The sequence below is a fragment of the Tarenaya hassleriana genome, unplaced genomic scaffold (assembly GCF_000463585.1).
Source record: "Tarenaya hassleriana unplaced genomic scaffold, ASM46358v1 Cleome5, whole genome shotgun sequence".
In the NCBI taxonomy this organism is placed as follows: Eukaryota; Viridiplantae; Streptophyta; class Magnoliopsida; order Brassicales; family Cleomaceae; genus Tarenaya; species Tarenaya hassleriana.
Genome location: NW_010967707.1, coordinates 791,762 through 812,163, shown reverse-complemented (window position 1 = coordinate 812,163; position 20,402 = coordinate 791,762). Strand labels below are relative to the sequence as shown.

At 38.6% G+C, this 20,402-nt stretch overlaps 4 protein-coding genes, 1 long non-coding RNA gene and 2 other non-coding genes across 10 annotated transcripts in view; 5 read left to right on the top strand and 2 right to left on the bottom strand.

Annotated features, from left to right (window-relative positions):
• LOC104826034 (probable serine/threonine-protein kinase At1g54610) overlaps window positions 1-2,553 on the bottom strand; it is a 3,724-nt gene extending 1,171 nt beyond the window's left edge. Inside the window, exons 1-7 of the mRNA XM_010558538.1 lie at window positions 2,435-2,553; window positions 1,598-2,318; window positions 1,206-1,490; window positions 793-1,110; window positions 472-699; window positions 144-356; window positions 5-30 (exon numbers count right to left, since the gene is read on the bottom strand). Of these exons, the coding sequence (XP_010556840.1) occupies window positions 5-30; window positions 144-356; window positions 472-699; window positions 793-1,110; window positions 1,206-1,490; window positions 1,598-2,131 (1,604 nt within the window). The 5' untranslated portion in view covers window positions 2,132-2,318; window positions 2,435-2,553. The remainder of the gene's footprint in view (window positions 1-4; window positions 31-143; window positions 357-471; window positions 700-792; window positions 1,111-1,205; window positions 1,491-1,597; window positions 2,319-2,434) is intronic.
• Window positions 2,554-4,527: 1,974 nt separating this feature from the next.
• LOC104826033 (two pore calcium channel protein 1-like) lies at window positions 4,528-10,332 on the bottom strand. Its single transcript, XM_010558537.1, has 23 exons — window positions 10,052-10,332; window positions 9,373-9,516; window positions 9,167-9,274; window positions 8,966-9,061; window positions 8,740-8,870; window positions 8,489-8,549; window positions 8,227-8,393; window positions 8,010-8,115; window positions 7,836-7,913; window positions 7,705-7,766; window positions 7,526-7,598; window positions 7,341-7,406; window positions 7,102-7,245; window positions 6,962-7,019; window positions 6,616-6,723; window positions 6,467-6,530; window positions 6,212-6,380; window positions 5,974-6,038; window positions 5,734-5,824; window positions 5,538-5,624; window positions 5,364-5,441; window positions 5,005-5,042; window positions 4,528-4,889 (listed from the first exon to the last, which is right to left on the bottom strand). The coding sequence occupies exons 1-23, from the start codon at window positions 10,169-10,171 to the stop codon at window positions 4,802-4,804; spliced, it is 2,202 nt and encodes a 733-aa protein (XP_010556839.1). The 5' UTR covers window positions 10,172-10,332; the 3' UTR covers window positions 4,528-4,801.
• Window positions 10,333-11,441: 1,109 nt separating this feature from the next.
• LOC104826032 (thioredoxin M1, chloroplastic-like) lies at window positions 11,442-13,192 on the top strand. Its single transcript, XM_010558536.1, has 2 exons — window positions 11,442-11,748; window positions 12,696-13,192. Exons 1-2 carry the CDS (start codon window positions 11,514-11,516, stop codon window positions 13,010-13,012), a joined length of 552 nt encoding a protein of 183 aa, XP_010556838.1. The 5' UTR covers window positions 11,442-11,513; the 3' UTR covers window positions 13,013-13,192.
• Window positions 13,193-15,255: 2,063 nt separating this feature from the next.
• Window positions 15,256-17,263, top strand: LOC104826031 (E3 ubiquitin-protein ligase RMA1-like). Of its 4 annotated transcripts, none has more exons than XM_010558533.1 (2): window positions 15,256-15,418; window positions 16,245-17,263. In XM_010558533.1, exon 2 carries the CDS (start codon window positions 16,284-16,286, stop codon window positions 16,992-16,994), a length of 711 nt encoding a protein of 236 aa, XP_010556835.1. In that variant the 5' UTR covers window positions 15,256-15,418; window positions 16,245-16,283; the 3' UTR covers window positions 16,995-17,263. The 4 variants fall into 4 exon arrangements, with proteins under 4 accessions (XP_010556835.1, XP_010556836.1, XP_010556837.1 ...); XM_010558534.2 differs by lacking the exon at window positions 15,256-15,418 and adding an exon at window positions 15,485-15,639; XM_010558535.1 differs by lacking the exon at window positions 15,256-15,418 and adding an exon at window positions 15,646-16,040.
• A 195-nt stretch (window positions 17,264-17,458) lies between these two features.
• LOC104826030 lies at window positions 17,459-18,885 on the top strand. The gene is made up of 2 exons (XR_773681.2): window positions 17,459-17,934; window positions 18,043-18,885. It is a non-coding gene; the product is annotated as an uncharacterized LOC104826030 (long non-coding RNA).
• Window positions 18,872-18,944, top strand: TRNAF-GAA. Its single transcript has one exon. It is a non-coding gene; the product is annotated as a tRNA-Phe (tRNA).
• Window positions 18,945-19,329: 385 nt separating this feature from the next.
• TRNAF-GAA lies at window positions 19,330-19,402 on the top strand. Its single transcript has one exon. It is a non-coding gene; the product is annotated as a tRNA-Phe (tRNA).
• The last annotated feature ends 1,000 nt before the right edge of the window (window positions 19,403-20,402 follow it).

Genomic DNA, 20,402 nt, shown 5'->3' with positions numbered 1-20,402 from the left:
ATTCCTGCTCTTCGGTTCTGGATAATGCTTCTGTATTTCCAGCAATCGATTTATTTTAATTTCAGATATCAAACACACCAGAATTTCTTGCCTGAGCAGGGAAGAAGCAATAGAAATTTATGAGAGTGTTACTACTGGGTTACCTGTATCGTCGTTGTAAGAGATGGAATAGCTTTAACTGGTGGAGCAGCTTTAGTTTCTTTCGATCGTCTCGTCTGAGAATCTTGTCTTTCGTTTTTCTCCCGAGTTGGACGCTGCTTTCTTGCTTCATCGCGGATTTTAGCATCAATCTCTTTGCTGGGAGGGTACTTCGGGAGGCTAGATGGATCACAAGCAAATGGCTCGGTTTTGAAGTACTGTACCATGGTTTCAGCAATAAACAAAAAAAAGACAACAGTGAGTTGTCAGCCATTGATGATCACAGAAAAAAAAGGCAACATCAAACAGAGGGAAACTTATTAAATCCAGCACCTCACTCTCAAGAGCAGTAGCTGCAGAGCCACGCCGATCAGGATCTATGGAGAGTAAGGTATCCAGAAGCGAAAGAACAGTTGCAGGGAAATCCTTATACATTTCAGTAATGCGCCTTCCATATGGAAGTGCGGGTTTGAAAGCAGTTGAAGGTGGTAGCTTCAGTTTTCTCCAGTAATCTTCCTTTGGTGAACCACATAGCTTGAATATCTTATGAAGTTGCTCTACCTGGAAAGATGAAATATTTTTACAAAGCGAGTAAAAAAAGAAGAGATTTTCGATATCTTGTTAACAAGAAACGAATTCAAGAATGCAATGTACCTCAGTCTTTCCGGGTAGAATCGGTTTCCCAGCATATAATTCACCGAATATACAACCCGTGCTCCAGAGATCGACCCCGATGCCATAATGAACGGCTCCAAGTAAAAGTTCCGGGGGTCGATACCAAAGAGTTACAACACGGGTAGTCAAAGGAATGTTGTTCTCGGGATTGAAAAATGTTGCCAGCCCGAAATCTGCTATCTTCAAGATCCCGTTACTGTCAATCAGTAGGTTTGAGCCCTTTATATCACGATGAAGAACACCGCGACTGTGACAATGATCAAGCCCACTTAGAAGTTGTTGCATGTAACATTTAACCTAACAGAAGAGAATAAAGGCTGGATTTGAAAGGAAAGTAGTGATAGCTACAACAAGTTGATTAAAGAGAGAAAGGAAGCAAGTTGATTCAGTACCTGAGGCTCTGAAAACTTGACACCGGGTAGAGAAGCAAGCCCTACAAGGTCGTGTTCCATATACTCGAAAACCAGGTAAAGGCTTGAGGAAGACGGGGCAGTGATCAAGCCCTCCAATTTGATCACGTTCGGATGATCAAGCTTGCGCAAGATTATGATCTCTCTTGCCATAAACTTGACACTCTCTAGATCATTGAGATCAAACCGAACTTTTTTCAGTGCAACAATCTTGTTATGAAGAAGATCTCTAGCCCTGTATACACTACTGTATGTTCCTTGTCCAATCTGCATCCAAAACCGAGAAAAAAACAACGTTAAATCACGGTATTATAACATCCATACAGAACTCGTCCCAACGATGAACAGTTTTATTTTAAAAAAAAAAAGCTTACTTTCTCCAGTTTCTCGAAGGTGCTGGCTCGGCGTGGAACCCATCCAACAAGTGCCTCTCCGGCCACAGAGACCAGCCATGTCGGCCACCCTCCAGCCACTTGCTTCGGTTCTGCGTCCTTTGTAACATTCACGAAGCCTGAAGGAACGGCAAGGCTCGTTGCCTTGCTCGAATCCTTAGGAACCGTTTGATCTGAATCACCTGCTTCAGGAATCTCTGGAACTGTCTCGGAACCCTGTTGAACAATAATGCTCGAGACCTTCATCAAATCCTTAGGAACCGCTTGATTGGTCTCGCCTGCTCCATGGATCTCTGGTTTTTTCTCGATTTGATTATCAGAAAACCTACATGAACTGAACTTTTCCGATCCGATCGACCTAACTTTGGTACCTCTGCTATCTGATCTGTCGATTCCCGCCCTCGTTTGGCTCAAATCATCAATCCTTCTCGATGAATTGATCCTTGAAGGACGCTTCTCCGATTGCCCTTTCTGCGACGGCGGCCTCTTTCTCTGCTTAGAACTCACGCAACCCATACTTGCAAAAGAATATGCAGAATAAAAACCCTTTATGCACAATTCAAACCTTTGATCCCCCTAAAAGCTGCCCTAAAACCCATCTCGTCCAAGAAAATCTCCATACGCAAAGGTTTTGAACACCCAATTCACCACAACCAAAACGAAGCTCCCGATCAAGCTTTCTTCAGAGGAACACTGTAAAACCCTAAAACCCAAAAGCAAACATCGATCAGGCGAAGAGTTGGAAGCCTTTCCGATCGATTCGAAGAGGATTGTGCGATGAAAAAAAAAATCAGAACTTGGGGGGTGAAGAGGGCTTACCTTGAACAAGTTTCAGAGCAAGTGATGATGACGATGATGATCAAGCGCGATGGACAGAGATATACGCCAAAGGGATTGGGCCCTGATCTTTTTTGCGCTTTCAGATTGGCATAATTTGACTGATTACAGACACCGTGTATATAAACACATATACATACACACCTACATAAATACGTACACTTGCTGTATGTAAACAACTCAACCGCCAAACCGAGCCTCCGGTCAACGGAGAGAGATTTCATCTTATCTCCGTCTCCTTTATTTTTTAATTTAAAATTTTTTAATCCATTTAACAATTTTTTTGGGGTTAAATATCGACTTAAAATATGAAATCAAAATTCAATTGACTAAAATACGTATATAATATATACATATATATATATATAGAGAGAGAGAGAGCGTGTGTATTTAGATTCTTTCCTTTTAATGTATAATAGGATACAGTGGGCATAATGACACGGTTTCGGAATTGGAACTTTAGGATAAAATAAATAAAGGAACAGACACGTTATTCATTAATAAATAGAAATGTGAGCATTCGGTCCAATGTGGAATTTTCATAGTTTGCGGGCAGCTTCACATGATTGACAATATGTGTCTGACTCTCCGTATTTGAATTTTGATTACGTATTTACACACACACATACACACACACACATATATATATATATATATATATATATATATATTAAAATGATGCCATTATTGTTGTGTAACTCTTTAATTTGTTCGGCTCTCATAACAGCACGTCGGCTTGGACAAGAAAGAATTTTGAATCTATTTATATTGTTTTACATATTATTCGAAGAACATTACTTTTTTTTTTATAATATGTGATTTGTCAAGGGTGGGATTCGAACATGGATGAAGCACTCTTTGCGCATACCCACTTACCAGTTCAACTAACCACCGTTGGCAAAAACGTTAAATTTACTTATTCTTTGTGTAAAAAATGTAGATTTACAAATGCTAGTTCCATAAAATTATATATATACACAAAAACATTACATGTATATATATATATTCCATGTAGAAAATAGTACAGTATAAGAATATCTGTTTATCTATGCAATTACTACTGTTGAGAATTATGAGATTTTGAATATCCTTTCCTTCATTCAATTTGCATCTACCAACATGATCAGTTGATTTATACACAGCAACCGCCTATTTAATATATTTGAATTGCGTGCCATATGATTCTGATAATTGTGAATTTATTTTAATGTCACACTCTGTATATACATATATGTGTGTGTATGACAAAAAAAAATATAAAAAAATGTAAATTGATAATAAATTAGCCTAATGATTTGAAAGTCCAAAGCGGATTTTTGGGCGAACGATAGGAAAACCAATTTATTCATGCAGTCGACGTCGTGGCAGTTCAACCACAACAAATTTGTATAGAAAATATCTCCTATATATTTTATATTCATACAATTACGCTTTATTAGACAAAAAAAAAAAACTCTATATAAGATATAAATGAAACAAATTATGATTGTTGCGCGCAACCGTCAGTCAAAAGTTTCAAAAAAAATTCAATATGTTGTCCCCATTGTTTCGATTTTATTCAGCTTTTTTTTTTCATAATAACCAAATATATTACAAACATTTCTTTCATATGAGCCTGATAAATTAATAATAATCTCCATCACATGAAAAAAACGAATTATACTTTGATGATTTATAATGTCACGAATTTAACCAATTGGCTACCAAATTAAATTTCCTATGGTGGCAGACTTTTGATGACTTGAAATATTATATTACAAGAGAACGACTATATATATTGTATCAGTTCTTAATTTAGATTGACCATTTGAAAATTTTGGAATATAATTATTATTAAACAAATAAAATGGTGTAGAAAATGATATATTTGCAAATGGATCACGGCATATCAACTCTGAATTTTAACAATAGGACACAGTCGAGAGTTTTCATATACCACGGATTGCATAGTCGTTTTGTGATTAATTCTTAAGTGAACCAATGATTAAATTCGAATATCCATTTAGATAGAAATATTTATATAAATTTTTCGTTTTGTTAGAGATGTAGTTGGATCAAAAGTCGGATAAAAAAAATACAAGAAAACTAATTTATGATTGAGAAAGACCAAAATACCCCTACCCTTGTAAAAGTGGACGGGCGGACCCAAAAATATAAAGAAAACGTGAATAAAATCACAAGAATTATCATTCACTCGTACACACGGTTTTTTTTTTTATACATATGGATTCTGACCTCTCTATAAATTGACGAGTCGAAGGCAGAAACAAGAATCTCTCCAGTCTCCACATTCCCAAATATGAAAGATCTGAGGCTTTTACCAGAGAGAGAGAGAGAGAGAGAGAGAGATCAAGCAGCGGAACACTGAGTCTGGTTGAGTTCTTCACCCAACATGTGATGAAGAAGCGCATCCACCCTCTGGCTTCGGCTCTTCGTTCTGTCAGATTTCACCAGACACATTGCTTATTATTCATATTCCATATATATACTTACACCAGAAACTTCACGTAAATCTTGGAAGGTAATGAAGGATTCGATGTTAATTAGCGTACCCTGAGTAGCGGCGTCTCTGTCCCCTTTCTTCAGACTCCTGTATCAGAACCCATGGTCAAACTCAATGATTCATCTATTAATTATATATATAACCCTCCATGTTTTACGTTCTAATCCAAGAATTAATCAAGTCACGGAATCTATGCCAAAGCACTCCTTCCGGATCAGAACTGAACCATACACTAATAGTTTGTGTAATAAGAGCAGAGGAAGATGGGTGTTATGTCTGGTTTTTTTGTGGCAATATAACCCCACCCTGGAGCAAATCTTTCAAGAACGTGTATATATACACGTGTGTGTGTATATATATATATATATCGTAGAATGACGAGTGAAATGGCAGAAGGGTAAGACCAACCTCTGTATTCCCTTGACATTTTTCTGCTTCCTCAAGATCTAGCTCGGCGAAGAACGCCTCCAACACGAAAGCCACCACCTACAATAATCACATGAACGGAAAAGGGTTACTAAAGTTGGACGCGGTGAAAATCGAATGAACAAGCAGAGTAATGAATGTTAGTGAAAATGTTACCAGATTCAATAGAAGTAGAACAGTGATGATGTAGAAACTGATAAAATACGTAATGCTCCACCATGTCCCGGTTAACTGCCTGTAACTCTGGTGAAGAAGAAGAAGAAGAAGTATACACCAGAGCTCGATATTCGAAGTTGAAGTTGCAGAGACAAGAAAAAAAGAAAGTCGGGGTGATGAAATCGGGAGAAGGTACCTCCATCCAGGCTTGCCAGTTTCCCATAACGAGCAGGTTAAAGAGGGTCACCATCCCGTTCGGGTAGTCATTGAAATTGAACAGAAGATAACTGTGTCTAGTCAAGAAAAACCGGCATCTAAGCAGATAGCTATCTCTGCAGCGGATTCACTAACAACCATTTGGAACGAAGATTCCTACAAAGAGAGAAATGTTCGGTCCAGGCGAATGCCATTAATTTAGCCGGAAAAAAAAGGATACTCATTCTCGGCCATATCGGTTGTTGCTACTTGTTTGTTTCCAGCGTTCACGATCCCACCAAAGATCTAAGACCATATAAAAAAAAAGAAAAGAATTTTCATTTTCAGGTATGAGAACAAAACACTTAAGGAAAACAGAGAAATCCATTTCTGATCTTGGCAGATGCATGATAGAACAAGACAAAGTAAGGGAAGAAAAGAGACGAAGAGGGAAGTTATTTTTCATATGATCAGATTACCTGAAGGCCGATAGAGCAGTAGACACACAGAATGCAGAATATGGTCCCTAGATATGGCATCAAGCTTGGAACGAGTGTAATGAACGTTGCAATAAAAGCTCGGTAGCGTTGGACGTACATTAGCAGCCTTATCAGTCTTAACATTCTTGCAAGGAGAAGATACCGGATCCTGTCAATGACAGAACATAAACAATGTCAGAGATTTTTTTGTAGGTTCCTAATGTAATGAAAGTGTTGTAAATAAATGTTCCTCACCATTCTCCATTCGAGAAGAAAGTGTTCTCATCTGGGGTTACAAAGGTGAGCGTTTCTCCGATAACTGATCGGAAAAAAAGATAATCGGTTATAGCAAAACCGTCGGTTACGTGACCAGAAACAAAAAAAGATGAATCTGGTCAAGTTACCTATGACCCATGTGACAATAAAATCAAAGCGATTTTGACCATCCCTCCAATAGTTCTCGAATCCATATGAATATATCTTCAAAGCCATCTCCAGCACATATATCCAACCTATGCAACATTAAGACCAAAAATAAACTCCTGGAAATAGTCGATACGGTCGGAAATGCAGTGTGCACTGACAGTGAATCCTCTAACGCGTTAAATAGCCTGGTTTCTTGTTCTTCATCCTCTCAACTGTCAGAATGAATGATGACAAGATCATAGATTCTAAATTGGATATTGCTGAGAGATCATCGATAATGTATGGACGACATGAGGAAGAGTAAGAGTCAGTTCAATTTCTTACCAAAGACAAATTCAACGACCTGCCATGTCTTCTGAGCAGAGCTTTCTTGGATATCAAGCTGCATAAAACGAGTATGGTCTTACGCAAAACAAGAATTTTCCCAGTCAAGGAAATACATTCTACGGGGACAAGAGACATACCGTTGTCTCCACAATGACGGCTATCAGATTCAAGACGAGGATGAATGAAACAACGTATCCAAAGTACGGGCTTCGAACAAAGGCTCTCAGCTGTTTCGAGATGGGTGAGTGGTAAATTTGAGGGAGGTTTTCAAATAGAGATGGCTGCAATGGTAAAACACAGGACCATATATATAAAACAAATTGTGGCGATAGATAAATTAAAGAAGAACAGAAAGATAAATAAAAGGTGGACTTACGACTTCCTCCTTTTGGAATCTTAGTGCAATGGCGTGGCAAAGGTCGGCAAACTCATCCTTGTTTATCTATGAAAACCGGAGAGAAATTGAGAAGAACAGAAGCGTTTGGATGGATGGAAATCTTTAAGTTAGCCCCTAACTATCTACAACAAGTAAGAACCCATCTGTAGAGTTATAAGTAACACCTTGAAGTCACGAGTGTCGTCGAGCTCATCAAATATCAATCCAAATTCTTCTTTTGATATTTTTGGCAAAGTCCTGAAAACAAGACAGCAAGAACGCAGATTGATCCAACAGAAGAAAAAACAAGAAAGGGCCGAGAGGAAAAAAACAATAACACATCTTCTGTAATAAATCGAAGTACCTGTAGTTAGTCAATGCTTCAAAGAGCAGAATACATTTCTCCTTATCAATGGCCCCTGTGTTCTGTTAAAACACCACATAACAAATGAAGCAGAATATGGAATTGAATCGTATGTGTATAGATGGACTTACGTCTTTATCTATAAGGTGAAAGGCTTTCTCCAGCATTCTTCTCTTCATAAGGTCCATTCCTGAAACTTGTTTGGTGAGCTACAAGAAGACGAGACACGACAGAGTTAGCTGTGTTTTTTTATTACATAAGCAACACAAAAACATGCAACTATTATCATTACAAGAACAATCTACCTGCTCTTTGAAACTATCATATACGACGGCAAGAATCAAGTTAGTGACAAAGTAGACACCAATCAGGACATAGAGAATGAAGAACAACGAAGACCAGCGTGAAGACCTTCAAACAGAAAAAAAAAGAAAAAAGAAAGAAAGTAGCAGTATGATTATTGTAAGCAGCTCAAAACAAGAAAACAGAGGAATGATGAACGTGTTTTCACCTAACACTTACTTGTATGCCGGAATCCAGACATCGGGGTTGTTGGAAGTTGTGAATAAAATGAACATCTGGTAAAGGGTGGCACTGTAAGAATTGAACAAGGTGAGCCCTTGTTGAGTGTCCTCGAACATGACATAAGCAATCCAACTGGCGAAAAGAAGGAACAACAGCCACAAAGCCTGTGGTTGAAGAACTCGGATTAAATACAGAAAGCCAATAGACACGAGTTCATAAAAATAATGTGAATCATGTCGATTAGAAGATCATCACTGACCAAGATGTTCAAATATGTGCCAAGCATTCCAGCCAAAAGGACAAGACAGTCTCGAAGTTCCCTGGAACAAACTCAAATCAATTTAAGTTTGTTGGAATAGACGAGAACTGTACAAGTAGATGTAATAATGCATCTGTGAGCAAAATGTCATAGCTTGTGTGAGTTTTGTCATTGTCCATCGTTGTTGAAAGATATGATACGTATATTTATGTTACTGGTAGCTGAAAGAAGAAGCTAATATTTCTCAATACCTTATGCTGAGGATGAATATCAGAACTCTCACATATGGCGCGATTCTAAAAGGGAGAAAATCAAAAGCCAAAGGAGACAGGTAAAGGAAATCTACCAGCACGTCCACAGCCAAAACTACTGCACAAGCAACCTGGGATTTCAAAGTAGATGAAAAATAACCATTTTTACACTTACTGTCCAACATAAGGAAGTAAAATAATGTGAAGGAACCTGTGCGAAATTTACCTTCAGTAGGTTCAGCCGACTTTTCCAGTAAATTTGGGAACCTTCGTAGGAGATTGGAAAGAAAGTATGCACAAGAAGTATTACAAGGGTAATCACCTAGTGAAGCACATCAAACAGACACAAACACGCAAGTAGAACATCAGAAGAGCAGATACAGTTTGGTAATAAACCGAGTTAAAGGGACATAAATAAACTACTTGCCTCATAGACAACAGCTTCTGCATTGGTCAAGTATGGTAACTGGCCCAAGTAGTAGTAATCTCTGTCGCTGCAAGAAGGTGTAGGTTTCTTATCACACCACAATGGTCTCTGCAAGTGAGAAACACCATTTATAGTCGTGATTTTTCTCTTCACTTGTGCAAGATAAGCCCGTGTTGAAAGATACAGAGTACATAGTAAGGCCTGACCTCGAAGAAGTTAAGGCAAATCAGGGCAAAGTAGTTGAGAGACCATATCAGGTCCAGACGTGTGAAGATGAAATAGTACTTAGCAGACTCCTCGAAACTCGACTGGTCGAGTATTTCCTCGGGAAGACCAATGCCATCTTCAGCCTGTAAGCCACATTTTCAGATGCAACGTTACTAATCTCCTTAGAAAAAGGAGAGACATAATAGTGGTTCAGAACCCATTTGAGAGAGATTTCACGTTCCATTTCACACAAGCCTCATGGAGAACAAAGGCAGAAGCTTCACTAATCAGATGGAACAAACGTAAAGAAGAAGACAATGCCTTCATATACCGAATTGAACCAAACTAGTCTATTATAAGATTCCATCAGAAAGGCCTTGAACATAGGCAGAATCGTTTCAAAAGACCCATTAATTCATCTTTTAGGCATGTTTTCCGTAAACCCCAGCATATACACATGGAACATGAACAAATTTCACTGAATTACACGACCGAAAAGCGAAAGATTCGACCCCGATAGCGAGAGATGAACGAATCTCCCAGAACTCGGCCTCAAGCAGAGAAACGAACCCATAGTAAACCAAGAAACGGAGCATGAAACAACGAGACCCGAACAAATCAAAGCCATATATAGAAATTTCCGGAATCCAGAGAGAGGTGAAATGATGGAATGAAAACCAGATCGACGAGAGCAGCGGCCTTTTGGAAGGTAGAACCATGAGTGATGGCTTCTGATCTGCGGAAAATACGATCCGTAGGCCTTCCAATGCCCTCTCGACCAATCAGAGGATCCTCCATTTCCGTCGAGAGACCAAACCTGGATCGAATAGGAAGCTCGAGACCTCGACGTCTAGGGGAGATCAAAACAGGAATAAACAATTATGGAAAAACAAAAGAGTGGAGGGAAGATGATGGATCAAAATCAAAGTTGAATTATCAAATGATTGATCAATGATTTTGAAGTTTCATTTCTTTTGCTAAATATAAGACGAACACGTTGGCTCTGATGGGTTCTCGACACGTGGCAGCTCTTTCCGAGGTCTAATAATCTACGGGAAAAAAAAAGAGGAACAAATCAAAGGAACTCAAAGCTTTTTTTTTTTTTTGTCGTTAATAATAACAGAGAGATTTATGTCATGAGGACCGACAAAACACAGAAACATTGGGGAAAATTAATCTGAGAACAAACCAAACTCATGCAAAATGGAGATTTTTGTGGTAAAATTAAACCCACACAAGTTTATATAAAAATACACAAATTTTTAAAAAATTCGTATACAACCACACAAAAAATCAATTGAATTTCGTATTTCTATAGATTTATATAAAAAATTCAAAATTTATATATTTTTATATAAAATTTTAAAAATTTAATTTTTTGGGACTCTTTTTTAGTAAGGAGGTCAGGATCGAAGTAGTTAAGTCAACGAAGAGCGTAAATGTTTGTGGGTCCATTATTGAAGGGGGCACATGGTGCAATCGGTTTACGAGTGGCAGGGTCCATACATTAAGATATCAGGAAAATATGGGGCATATTAACATTAAACTTTATTTGGAATTCACTTGATTATTCTCTATAACAATTAACAAGTAGGCCCGCTTTATGTTATATATAATTACAGTTGTCACGGGTTGGCCCATTAAAATATTTAATATATTAAATATTTCTAGTTAGGCTTGGCCCAATCTATTAGTTCTAGGAGAGCACTGTTGAATGGGCTAATAATAATAGGTTTCATTACATGGGTTAAACTCCAAGCCCATTTAAGCCCATTAAGTTCAAATCTAAATCCAATTAATAATTGGTGTTTGTTTAGGGTCAAGAATAGTAATCCATTAAACTCTTGACTCATATAATATATTGGGCCAAACTAAAGGGCTAAAAGCTAATGCATGGGCTTTTGCTTTAGATTATTGGGGCTTTCGTGAAAGTAAGGCCCAATAAAATGGAACCTCTTAGGCCCATTGGGCTTGGCTTCACTGATCCATGATATGAGATCAAAACAGAAAAAGGATATCTAAAATGTCTGGAAACGAATCTGTATGACCTAAAAAATAATAATAATTCGGCTTATCCTTTTTTCTGGATACTATTGCATCTGTAATCAGGAGAGTCTCTCGTCCTCAGCTTCTCTCTTCTATGGCGGCATTCACCTGCAGCTCCCGACCGCCGGTTTCCCTCCGGCCGGAGATGAGGCTCTCATCCTCCCCGAGAGCTTCTCTCTCCGCTCGACGGTTGTTCAGCGTGTTGCCGGAATCAGGAGGCTTAAGGACCCGCCTCTTATTCTCTCCAGCTTCGTTGACCTTGAAGGGTCCTAGGGTTTCCCGACAACGACGAGGCGTCGTCTGTGAAGCTCAGGACACCGCTACAGACAGTATGTTCCTGCTCCCTTCTCCCTCTTTGTCTGATTCGCTATTGTTTCTGTCATTTTAGTGTACGAACGAATTTGTTGTTGTTGGTCAGTGAATGTCCCCAAAATTGACGTGGGCGGAGTGTTTTCCATTGGGAGAATTCAGTTTCTCTGCACGAAATATTTGCTAATGATCAGTAATTTGTAAGCTGCTCAAACTTGTGTGCTTTCAGTGGTACCAAATAAGTGAACCTGGAAGAAGAATTCCTGTAAATGTACAGCAACTTTGAGAGAATGTATGAGGTTTCTTTGGGAAGCAGAGTTCAGCCTTTTGAATAAAATTGCACAAGTTTGTGAATTAGGGTTTCTTCATTTTCATAGAATTGCATGATAGTAGTCTGTGTATTGGCTTTGTGGATGGTCCTTGAGAAGAGCTACCAATGAAATATGAAATGGTTACACTGTTGGGTATCTATTCCATTGTTTGGATCGCACACACCGTGATGAGAAAGTAAAGGGTTTTTTCATCAGATAGCAACTGCTTTATCATGCTTATGTAGAGTAAATAGAAAGCAGGAAGTGGATCATGACCAGGGTATCATTAGTGAACTACCAAGGATTTATGCAAATAACTTATATGGTTAAATCATGAATCTGTATCCTTTAGTTGGCCTGGATTCATGATCCTTAATCCTGTCTCCATATATAGGTGTTTGTGCAATGGATTCTCCTGTGTTCTCTATGATGAATTGTTTAAACAAAAATATGTAAGAGACCTGGCAATTGTAGTTTAGTTTAGAGTGACCGTGAAGGATGAAGCAAGCAACTCATCCATGGTTAAAATATGAAGCATTGTCCTTCATGAAAGCTGACTTTGAATCACAGACACGAATCTTATCTTAATGCGCCTTGATTGTAATTTCATTATGTTGAAATTCTAATACCAAGCTTTGTACCGTTGGCAATTTCAGTTCCAATCGTCACCGACTCGACGTGGGAATCGCTAGTTCTCAAGGCTGATGGACCCGTGCTGGTGGACTTCTGGGCGCCCTGGTGTGGACCATGCAAAATGATCGACCCTATCGTGAACCAACTGGCTCAGCAGTACACCGGTAAATTCAAGTTCTATAAACTGAACACCGACGATTCTCCTTCGACGCCTAGCCAGTACGGTGTTAGAAGCATCCCGACAATCATGATCTTCGTCAACGGCGAGAAGAAGGATACCATCATCGGAGCTGTACCCATTCAAACACTTACCGCCAGCATCGACAAGTTCTTGCAATGAAGTATATCTCCGTCAGGTCTCTTCTCCCCTTTCCGTCTCTCAGCTCTTCTTATAGGTATCTCCTCCTCTCTGCTCTTCTTCTTCCCTCTTCAATGGCGGTGACTATCGACTAATCTTTCAGACTTGGATGATGATAATGATAATAATATGATTATGTCTAATTTATGTTATGGTTGACCATCCGAGCCTTTTCAAACGTTTAAAACTTGGATGAAGTCAAAGTGGGGATATCCACTTGCAGCAGCAACTGGCTATGGACTAAATAACCTTATCGTATAGGGTTATATACATACATATTATAACGTATGCATGGAAAGGGGATATAATAACAGAAACGAAGATACCTGAAGATGAAGTTTCTGCAAGTTTCTTCTTCAGATCTTCTAGGTAGAGTTTGTAGTTTCTACGCCAATACCCAATAGTATGGCAGAAATGACACTCTGCCTTCTCAGCTTTACACTTAGCTCGGCGACAAAGTCGGACGAATTCATTAGCCCCTGACCCCACTTGGATTAGAACTGTTTGTTGTGATAAGTCATCATCATACTTTAAATATGATTTGATTAAATTAATTAATTAATTGATTTATTGATTGATTGCAAAGGGGGAGAAGGTCTCAATCATTTGATAAGGATGCCACACCCACATTCCCGTACCAAACTTCAGTTTAGATACGTGATTAGGAGGTGACCAGTTTGGTCCAAATTTGCCAGAAGTTTCTAGATGCCTTCACGGAGGCTCTATCCATTTTTTTTCTATAAATTTATTTAACTGCTTTTATAATATTACTTTCGAATACAATTTAGATATATAGAAATATTTGTGCTAATCAAAATAAAAAAGTGAATTTCCAAAATATTTTGGAGCAGTCGGATTTTACAAATTATATAACAATTAGAATCATCCACTGATGTGAATTAACATTAATAAAAAAAAAATAGTGACAGAGACGAGGAGGTCGGGGTTGTCAGTCTCGGACGTCGAGAAGCGTGAAAAAGAAACTGCAACTGCAACTGCGTTTAAACCTCCCTCTCATAAGTCCTTGTCCGCCCAATCTGCCTTCTTCCTTTTTTCCTCTTTTTCTTAATTATTAAATATTAAATTCATAAATCTCCTCTTTTTTATAGTAAAATGCTTTATGAACCCTAATAAAAAAAAGTTGAAAATCGCCCATTGGTCCATGAGTGGAGATTCTTTCTTAAAGTCCGCTCTTTTTTATTCTAATTTAAAAAATTGTGAATATGATTAAATTTAAGAAATGTAGTTTAAATAATTATTTAAACACGGCTTCAACTTTAAACCCTATTTACAAAAAGATAAAAAAGAGAACAACGACTAGATCTCCTCGAAATTTCTAAGTTTACTTTGACCATCTTTGGTCGGATCTCATTCTATTAGATTTTGTTTTTAAATAAATATGGATATGGATATGATAGAATATTGATGAGATTTTTCCATAGATATTTATCAAAACAAAATCTTGTGTTAAAATTATGTTTCATCCGTGAAAATATTATCTTGAAAAAATTATGTTTACGGTTATATTGGTTGTTGCAAATATAAAATAGACGATAAGTTTTTTTTTTTTACTTACTTTCCGTGATTGATAATTTAATATAGGATTAGGTGCGCCCACCTTGGCCATTTGTTTCCACCTCCAATAAATCATTTACCTTAAATGCCAGATTAATATCTGACTGATTAATATAGCCCATTGTTTTAAAATTCTAACAAAAAAGAACTAGAAGCTATAAAATGTAACATCAAACTTTGGCATGATATTTTACATAATAATAATTTTGGATGATTAAAACTGAATGATAAATATATTTGTCACGTAATCAAAAATCACATACTATAATAATCTTATAAAAAACGTAATTCAACTCGGAATCTCTATTGTACTATACAAGTTGTTTTACAATTTAATTCAATTTAAAATATTTTATATTTTCTGTCTCAAATATTTTAGTTTTTCATGCGAAAAACGTTTTAGATTTTACCTGTGAGTTAAAAATTAATTTTATACAAAAAACCTTATTTTTTCCTGTGTTGTTAATTTCCTAATGTTTTTTTTAAAGGATAAAGGGAAAAGCAGAGTGTAACCGGCGAGTCCCACGCTTCGCCACGTCATTCAGAAAAGGTCGCGTTTGCGTTGCGAAGGTCGAAGTGTGTGTATATATATTATATCATTTCTCAGAGAAGAAAGAAAAAATATATATATATATATATATATATATATTTGATTTATGCAATTGCAAATCCCTTTCCTTCATCGCTTCTGTACGCAGATTTTCTCTCCGCCTTTCTCATTATCCGAACTCTCCCTCTTCTTCTCTGAAGTTCCACTTCTCTCAGCCATCAATACTGTGACGAGGCCTTCACGCAAACTCCGCCGCCTGTCTGGTAGGTGCCCGGGAATCTCGTTCGTCTCTTTATCTCTCTCTCTCTCTCTCTCTATCTATATATATATATATATATATGCGCACGCGCGCGTGTGTGTAGGTATAGATTATGTATCTCTAACTCTTCATCGGCGGCTCGTCGGGTCATCTGCGTTTCTTCTGCTCGTTTCACCTAATGTTTGAATTTCTATTTGAAGTTTCTCGGAAAGGCGCTTCTGCTAAGTCGGTGTTCAGATTTTTTCTCTCTCGCTTTTTTCTGCTGGGAATTGATAGATTTGTTTATTTTTGCGGTTGAACTTGATTTGAAGAACAGTGGAGCGATATCCGTTTCAATCTAGGGGAGTTATGACGTTACTTTTACCTTGATCGATACAGGATCTCGCTTTCGAAGAGCTTCTAATATCCCAGGGTTTAGGCTTATGGCGATAATCTGTACCTTTTGCTGTTTTGCTGAATCAGAAGTTCTCTCGATTCCCTGTGTTACGTAATTCGGAGTTTAGAAGAGAATCAGGGATCGTGTTCACATGTTTAGTTATGTCTGTGATGATTATGAAGACTATATTGCCAGTGATGTTCTTGAAGTTTCCATCTCGGAATTTTAGGGTTCTTCTGGTGTTGGATTGGTGAGATATATGCATATGAACCTTATGGTTATAGGGTTTCGGACGTTCTTGCCTTCACAAGTTTATGATTGACCTAATACTCACCAGCACTGAACCACAAATATGACGGATCTACCGGTTTATGATCTTGTATGCTTGGTTTTAAATCTGTCATCAAACCTCTAGTTTCCCTCATTGATTCTAATCTTTTGTTGTTGTTGGCAGCCATCTTTAGTCATTTTCCCCACCGGTACACCTCTCCTAATGGCCATGGATCAGTACTTTGAAGAAGCTGGTTTGCCTGGCAACTTTGACAAGGATGGTGCATTCTCTGCCAAGAACAGGGAATCCCATTCGAATTTGGTTTCGGTTTCTGAAGAGGATGGTAACTTCGACTGCAACATTTGCCTAGACTCTGTGCGGGAACCTGTTGTCACACTCTGCGGCCACCTCTTCTGCTGGCCATGCATTCACAAGTGGCTTCATCTGCATACCATCTCCACCAGCGACGAACACCAGAGACATAACCACTGTCCTGTCTGCAAATCTGAAGTCTCTTACGGAACATTGGTCCCACTATATGGCCGAGGCCGTTCCATAACCGAGGACGAACGAAGAATTTCAATGCCCAGAAGACCCATAGGCCCAGCTTACAGGATTGAGAGACCAAATTCACCACATTCCAGTGTCAATCTGCGGTTTCCACAACATGGGCACTACTCACCGGTTCTGAGCTCGGGCAGCTTGTCATACTCCATGGTTCTAGACCCTGTCATAGTGATGTTTGGAGAAATGGTGTCGACGAGGTTGTTTGGGACACGGGTTACGGATACGTTGGCATACCCGGACGCGTATAACCTCGTAGGGACCAGCGGGCCGAGAATGAGAAGGCAGATGATGCAGACAGACACATCACTGAGCAGAGTATGCTTCTTCTTGATGTGTTGTGTAGTTCTGTGTCTGCTTTTGTTTTAGATTATGGTTGTGGTCGTACTCGTACTCGTACTCGTCGTCATGTTCATATGGCCATATGGGTGAGGAAGACAAGACGAGAAGTGTACATTGTGTAAGAAAGAAATCGTAATCAGCAACCATGCGAAATCTGGGTTGTGTCAGATTGTATAGCTAAGTTGGTATCGTTGGTTTGAGATGATGAATATGAGTTGAAACCCGTTCACTCTTGTAGCCCAAGTGCGTATAATAAGCCCGAAAATTTAATGTTTTCATTAGGTTTTCCGGTGCCATTTTGTGTTTTGGTTGGGTTATTTCAAGTTTCGATTTTGTAAAGATTTTGATATCGGTTCGATTTAGTGTTTCGTCGTTTTAACTTTTGATCTTAATTTTTTTTTTTTAAAAGTAGTAATTTTTAAATAAATATTTTTTATTTGGTTAATTTGTTTACAATTCACATGCGTTGTTATCGTCTAGCTCCAGCCCAAAACAAGCGATCAAGGCCCAACTATCATCGGGCTATAAGCCCATAACATGACCCCATACGAGATTTCGTTAAGATCCATGGCCGAAGTCTGACATGGCGATGATGATGACTCGTGACCGAAATTAAGGATTTACGAGACAAAGATGATGATGACGTCATCTTAACTAATGGGACCACACAAGTCATGATTCAGGGTTTTTTTCGGCATATTTCTTGAATAACATCTGCCATCCGGGGACTCATACGTCGCCGTTTAGCTCAAGTGCTTGGAAGAATTCCTATGCGTGCTGCCCATACTGTAACCTTCTTCACCGGTCCAACAAAAAATTTTCGAACCCGCTCGGCGGAGATGGCGTCATCGGCTCAACCGATTGCCTCTTCCGCCGGTGAGGGCATATCCGCCACCGCATTCGAATTCTCCGGTGCATCAGCCGCTTCCTTTACCTTCTCCGGTCGCTGCCTTTTTCAAACTTCGAGGTAAACTCTCTTGCTTGTTTGACTGAATCCATAAGAATGAAATTGCTCGATGGCTTCTACGAAAGTTCAACTTCCAATTTTCAGATTATTTTTGTTGTTGTTGACTAGGGTTTGGTAAATGGCTCTATCGATTCCGAAGAGCCTGCGAAAGTCCCTTTTAGGATCCTAATACTGCAACCGCTGAAGAAGTCGCCTGTTGACTTCTTTTCTTTTCTTCTTCTGAGATCAGTTGGACAAGAATATGATATACACGGTCACCATCATCGACATTCCTCCGCAAGTCAAGCGGAAAATTCAATATAATATTGGTTGTTAGTTTAAGATGTCTGTAGCTAAACAGAGACATGAGCTCCTGACATCAAAATATCCAGGTACTCCGAGACTGTGCTTGCTTGATCAATGATTTCTTACTACTTAGGTGAGGAATAAGCTCAGATTGGGTGCAAACGACTTCTAGAAAACCTAAGTCATCATCTTTCGAGCATGACAGACAGTATACATGTCTCTGATGATGTATGATAGAGGAACAGAGGTGCCCACCGTTGGTGGCTATCCGTATTTGTTCTGACCTCGGGATCCTTCTATGTCATGACTCTCCTCGCTATCACCATCCCTTATATTTCGCCTTACACTTTGAGGCCCTTCCTCTTCCGCCACGTGCTTCGCTATCCCTATTCATTTTTGGTGTTCTTTGCCGAATGGAAGCATGGTGGTGATGACGATTATGCGGCCTGTTTGCCGCTGGTGCAACCCCAAGATTGAGGAATGATCCCTCATTCAAGGTTTGAAGGTGGTTCTGTTCAGAAGGTTTTGCTTTCTAGTTTCCATATCTTAGCTTTTTTTTTTTTTTTTTGGTTAACTAATATCTTAGCATGGATAGCGATGTACATGATCTTCTAATCTCTGTAATGACAACTGTAATCCATCAGTGAGCATAGCGGGGATAGCTCAGTTGGGAGAGCGTCAGACTGAAGATCTGAAGGTCGCGTGTTCGATCCACGCTCACCGCATTTTTCTCATTTCAAGGCCCGGGATCCTTCTATGTCATGACTCTCCTCGCTATCACCATCCCTTATATTTCGCCTTACACTTTGAGGCCCTTCCTCTTCCGCCACGTGCTTCGCTATCCCTATTCATTTTTGGTGTTCTTTGCCGAATGGAAGCATGGTGGTGATGACGATTATGCGGCCTGTTTGCCGCTGGTGCAACCCCAAGATTGAGGAATGATCCCTCATTCAAGGTTTGAAGGTGGTTCTGTTCAGAAGGTTTTGCTTTCTAGTTTCCATATCTTAGCTTTTTTTTTTTTTTTTTGGTTAACTAATATCTTAGCATGGATAGCGATGTACATGATCTTCTAATCTCTGTAATGACAACTGTAATCCATCAGTGAGCATAGCGGGGATAGCTCAGTTGGGAGAGCGTCAGACTGAAGATCTGAAGGTCGCGTGTTCGATCCACGCTCACCGCATTTTTCTCATTTCAAGGCCCCTTTTATGGACTTTCATACATCCAATCCAATGTTGTATGGACAAGCAAGAAATCAGCAATTTACGGCTTCAGGCCCAATCGCAAAATAAAACATAAAAAGTAGACGGACGGATTTAAATCTTGAAGATATGATAATTACTTAACCTAAACAAACTCACAGATCACATCAAGATACGTGGGACCGGATTTTCGATACGTTGCTGATCGTACTTCCAAGTAGAAAGTGTCAAAGTGGATCATATCATCTAATTTTTTTTCATATAGGAATGGATGATGCAAGTCATCATCAGCTTTATGGATAATGTTGTTGTTGGAGCTCGTGTTTGTGGAGATGACAAATGGCAACCCAAATGGTTTTTTCGTCATGATAACTAAATTGGGTTTTTTAGTTGATACTTGAAACACTAAACATCCCCCACTTCTCGACTTTCTTTTTCGTTTGTGATAACAAAAAAAAAATCCTTTGTTGGTTGTTGAACTCTTTATTACATCTTTCTATATATATGGTTACTGGTTCTATCTTCGCTATATATATATATACACAAATAACATTAACATTGTCTTAGTCCCAAATTTATTTGGAATCGGTCTCATAAATTCTTCGTTTTTTATTCATTTTGGTTTTACGTTAGCTCTTTCGGAATATGTAACAAATCCAAATCGTTATTAATTACACGTTTATAAATAAGCCTAGGTCTACCCCCTTTCTCTTTCTCTTCACCCTCATTCTTATACTCTCCATTTTTCTAACCGGCACATTCGTCGACCTACGTTATACATGTCCAAACTATTTTAAACGTCTCTCTCTTAACTTCTGTTACACATATTTTCTCTCTAATAATCTCATTACTAATTCTATTCATCCTTATGTGTCCATATATATATATATATATTACATTTGAACGATTATATGCTTCGCAAGAGTAACTTTGGTCTGAATTAATCAAACCATCGTTTTTATCTTACATAAAAACATTTAT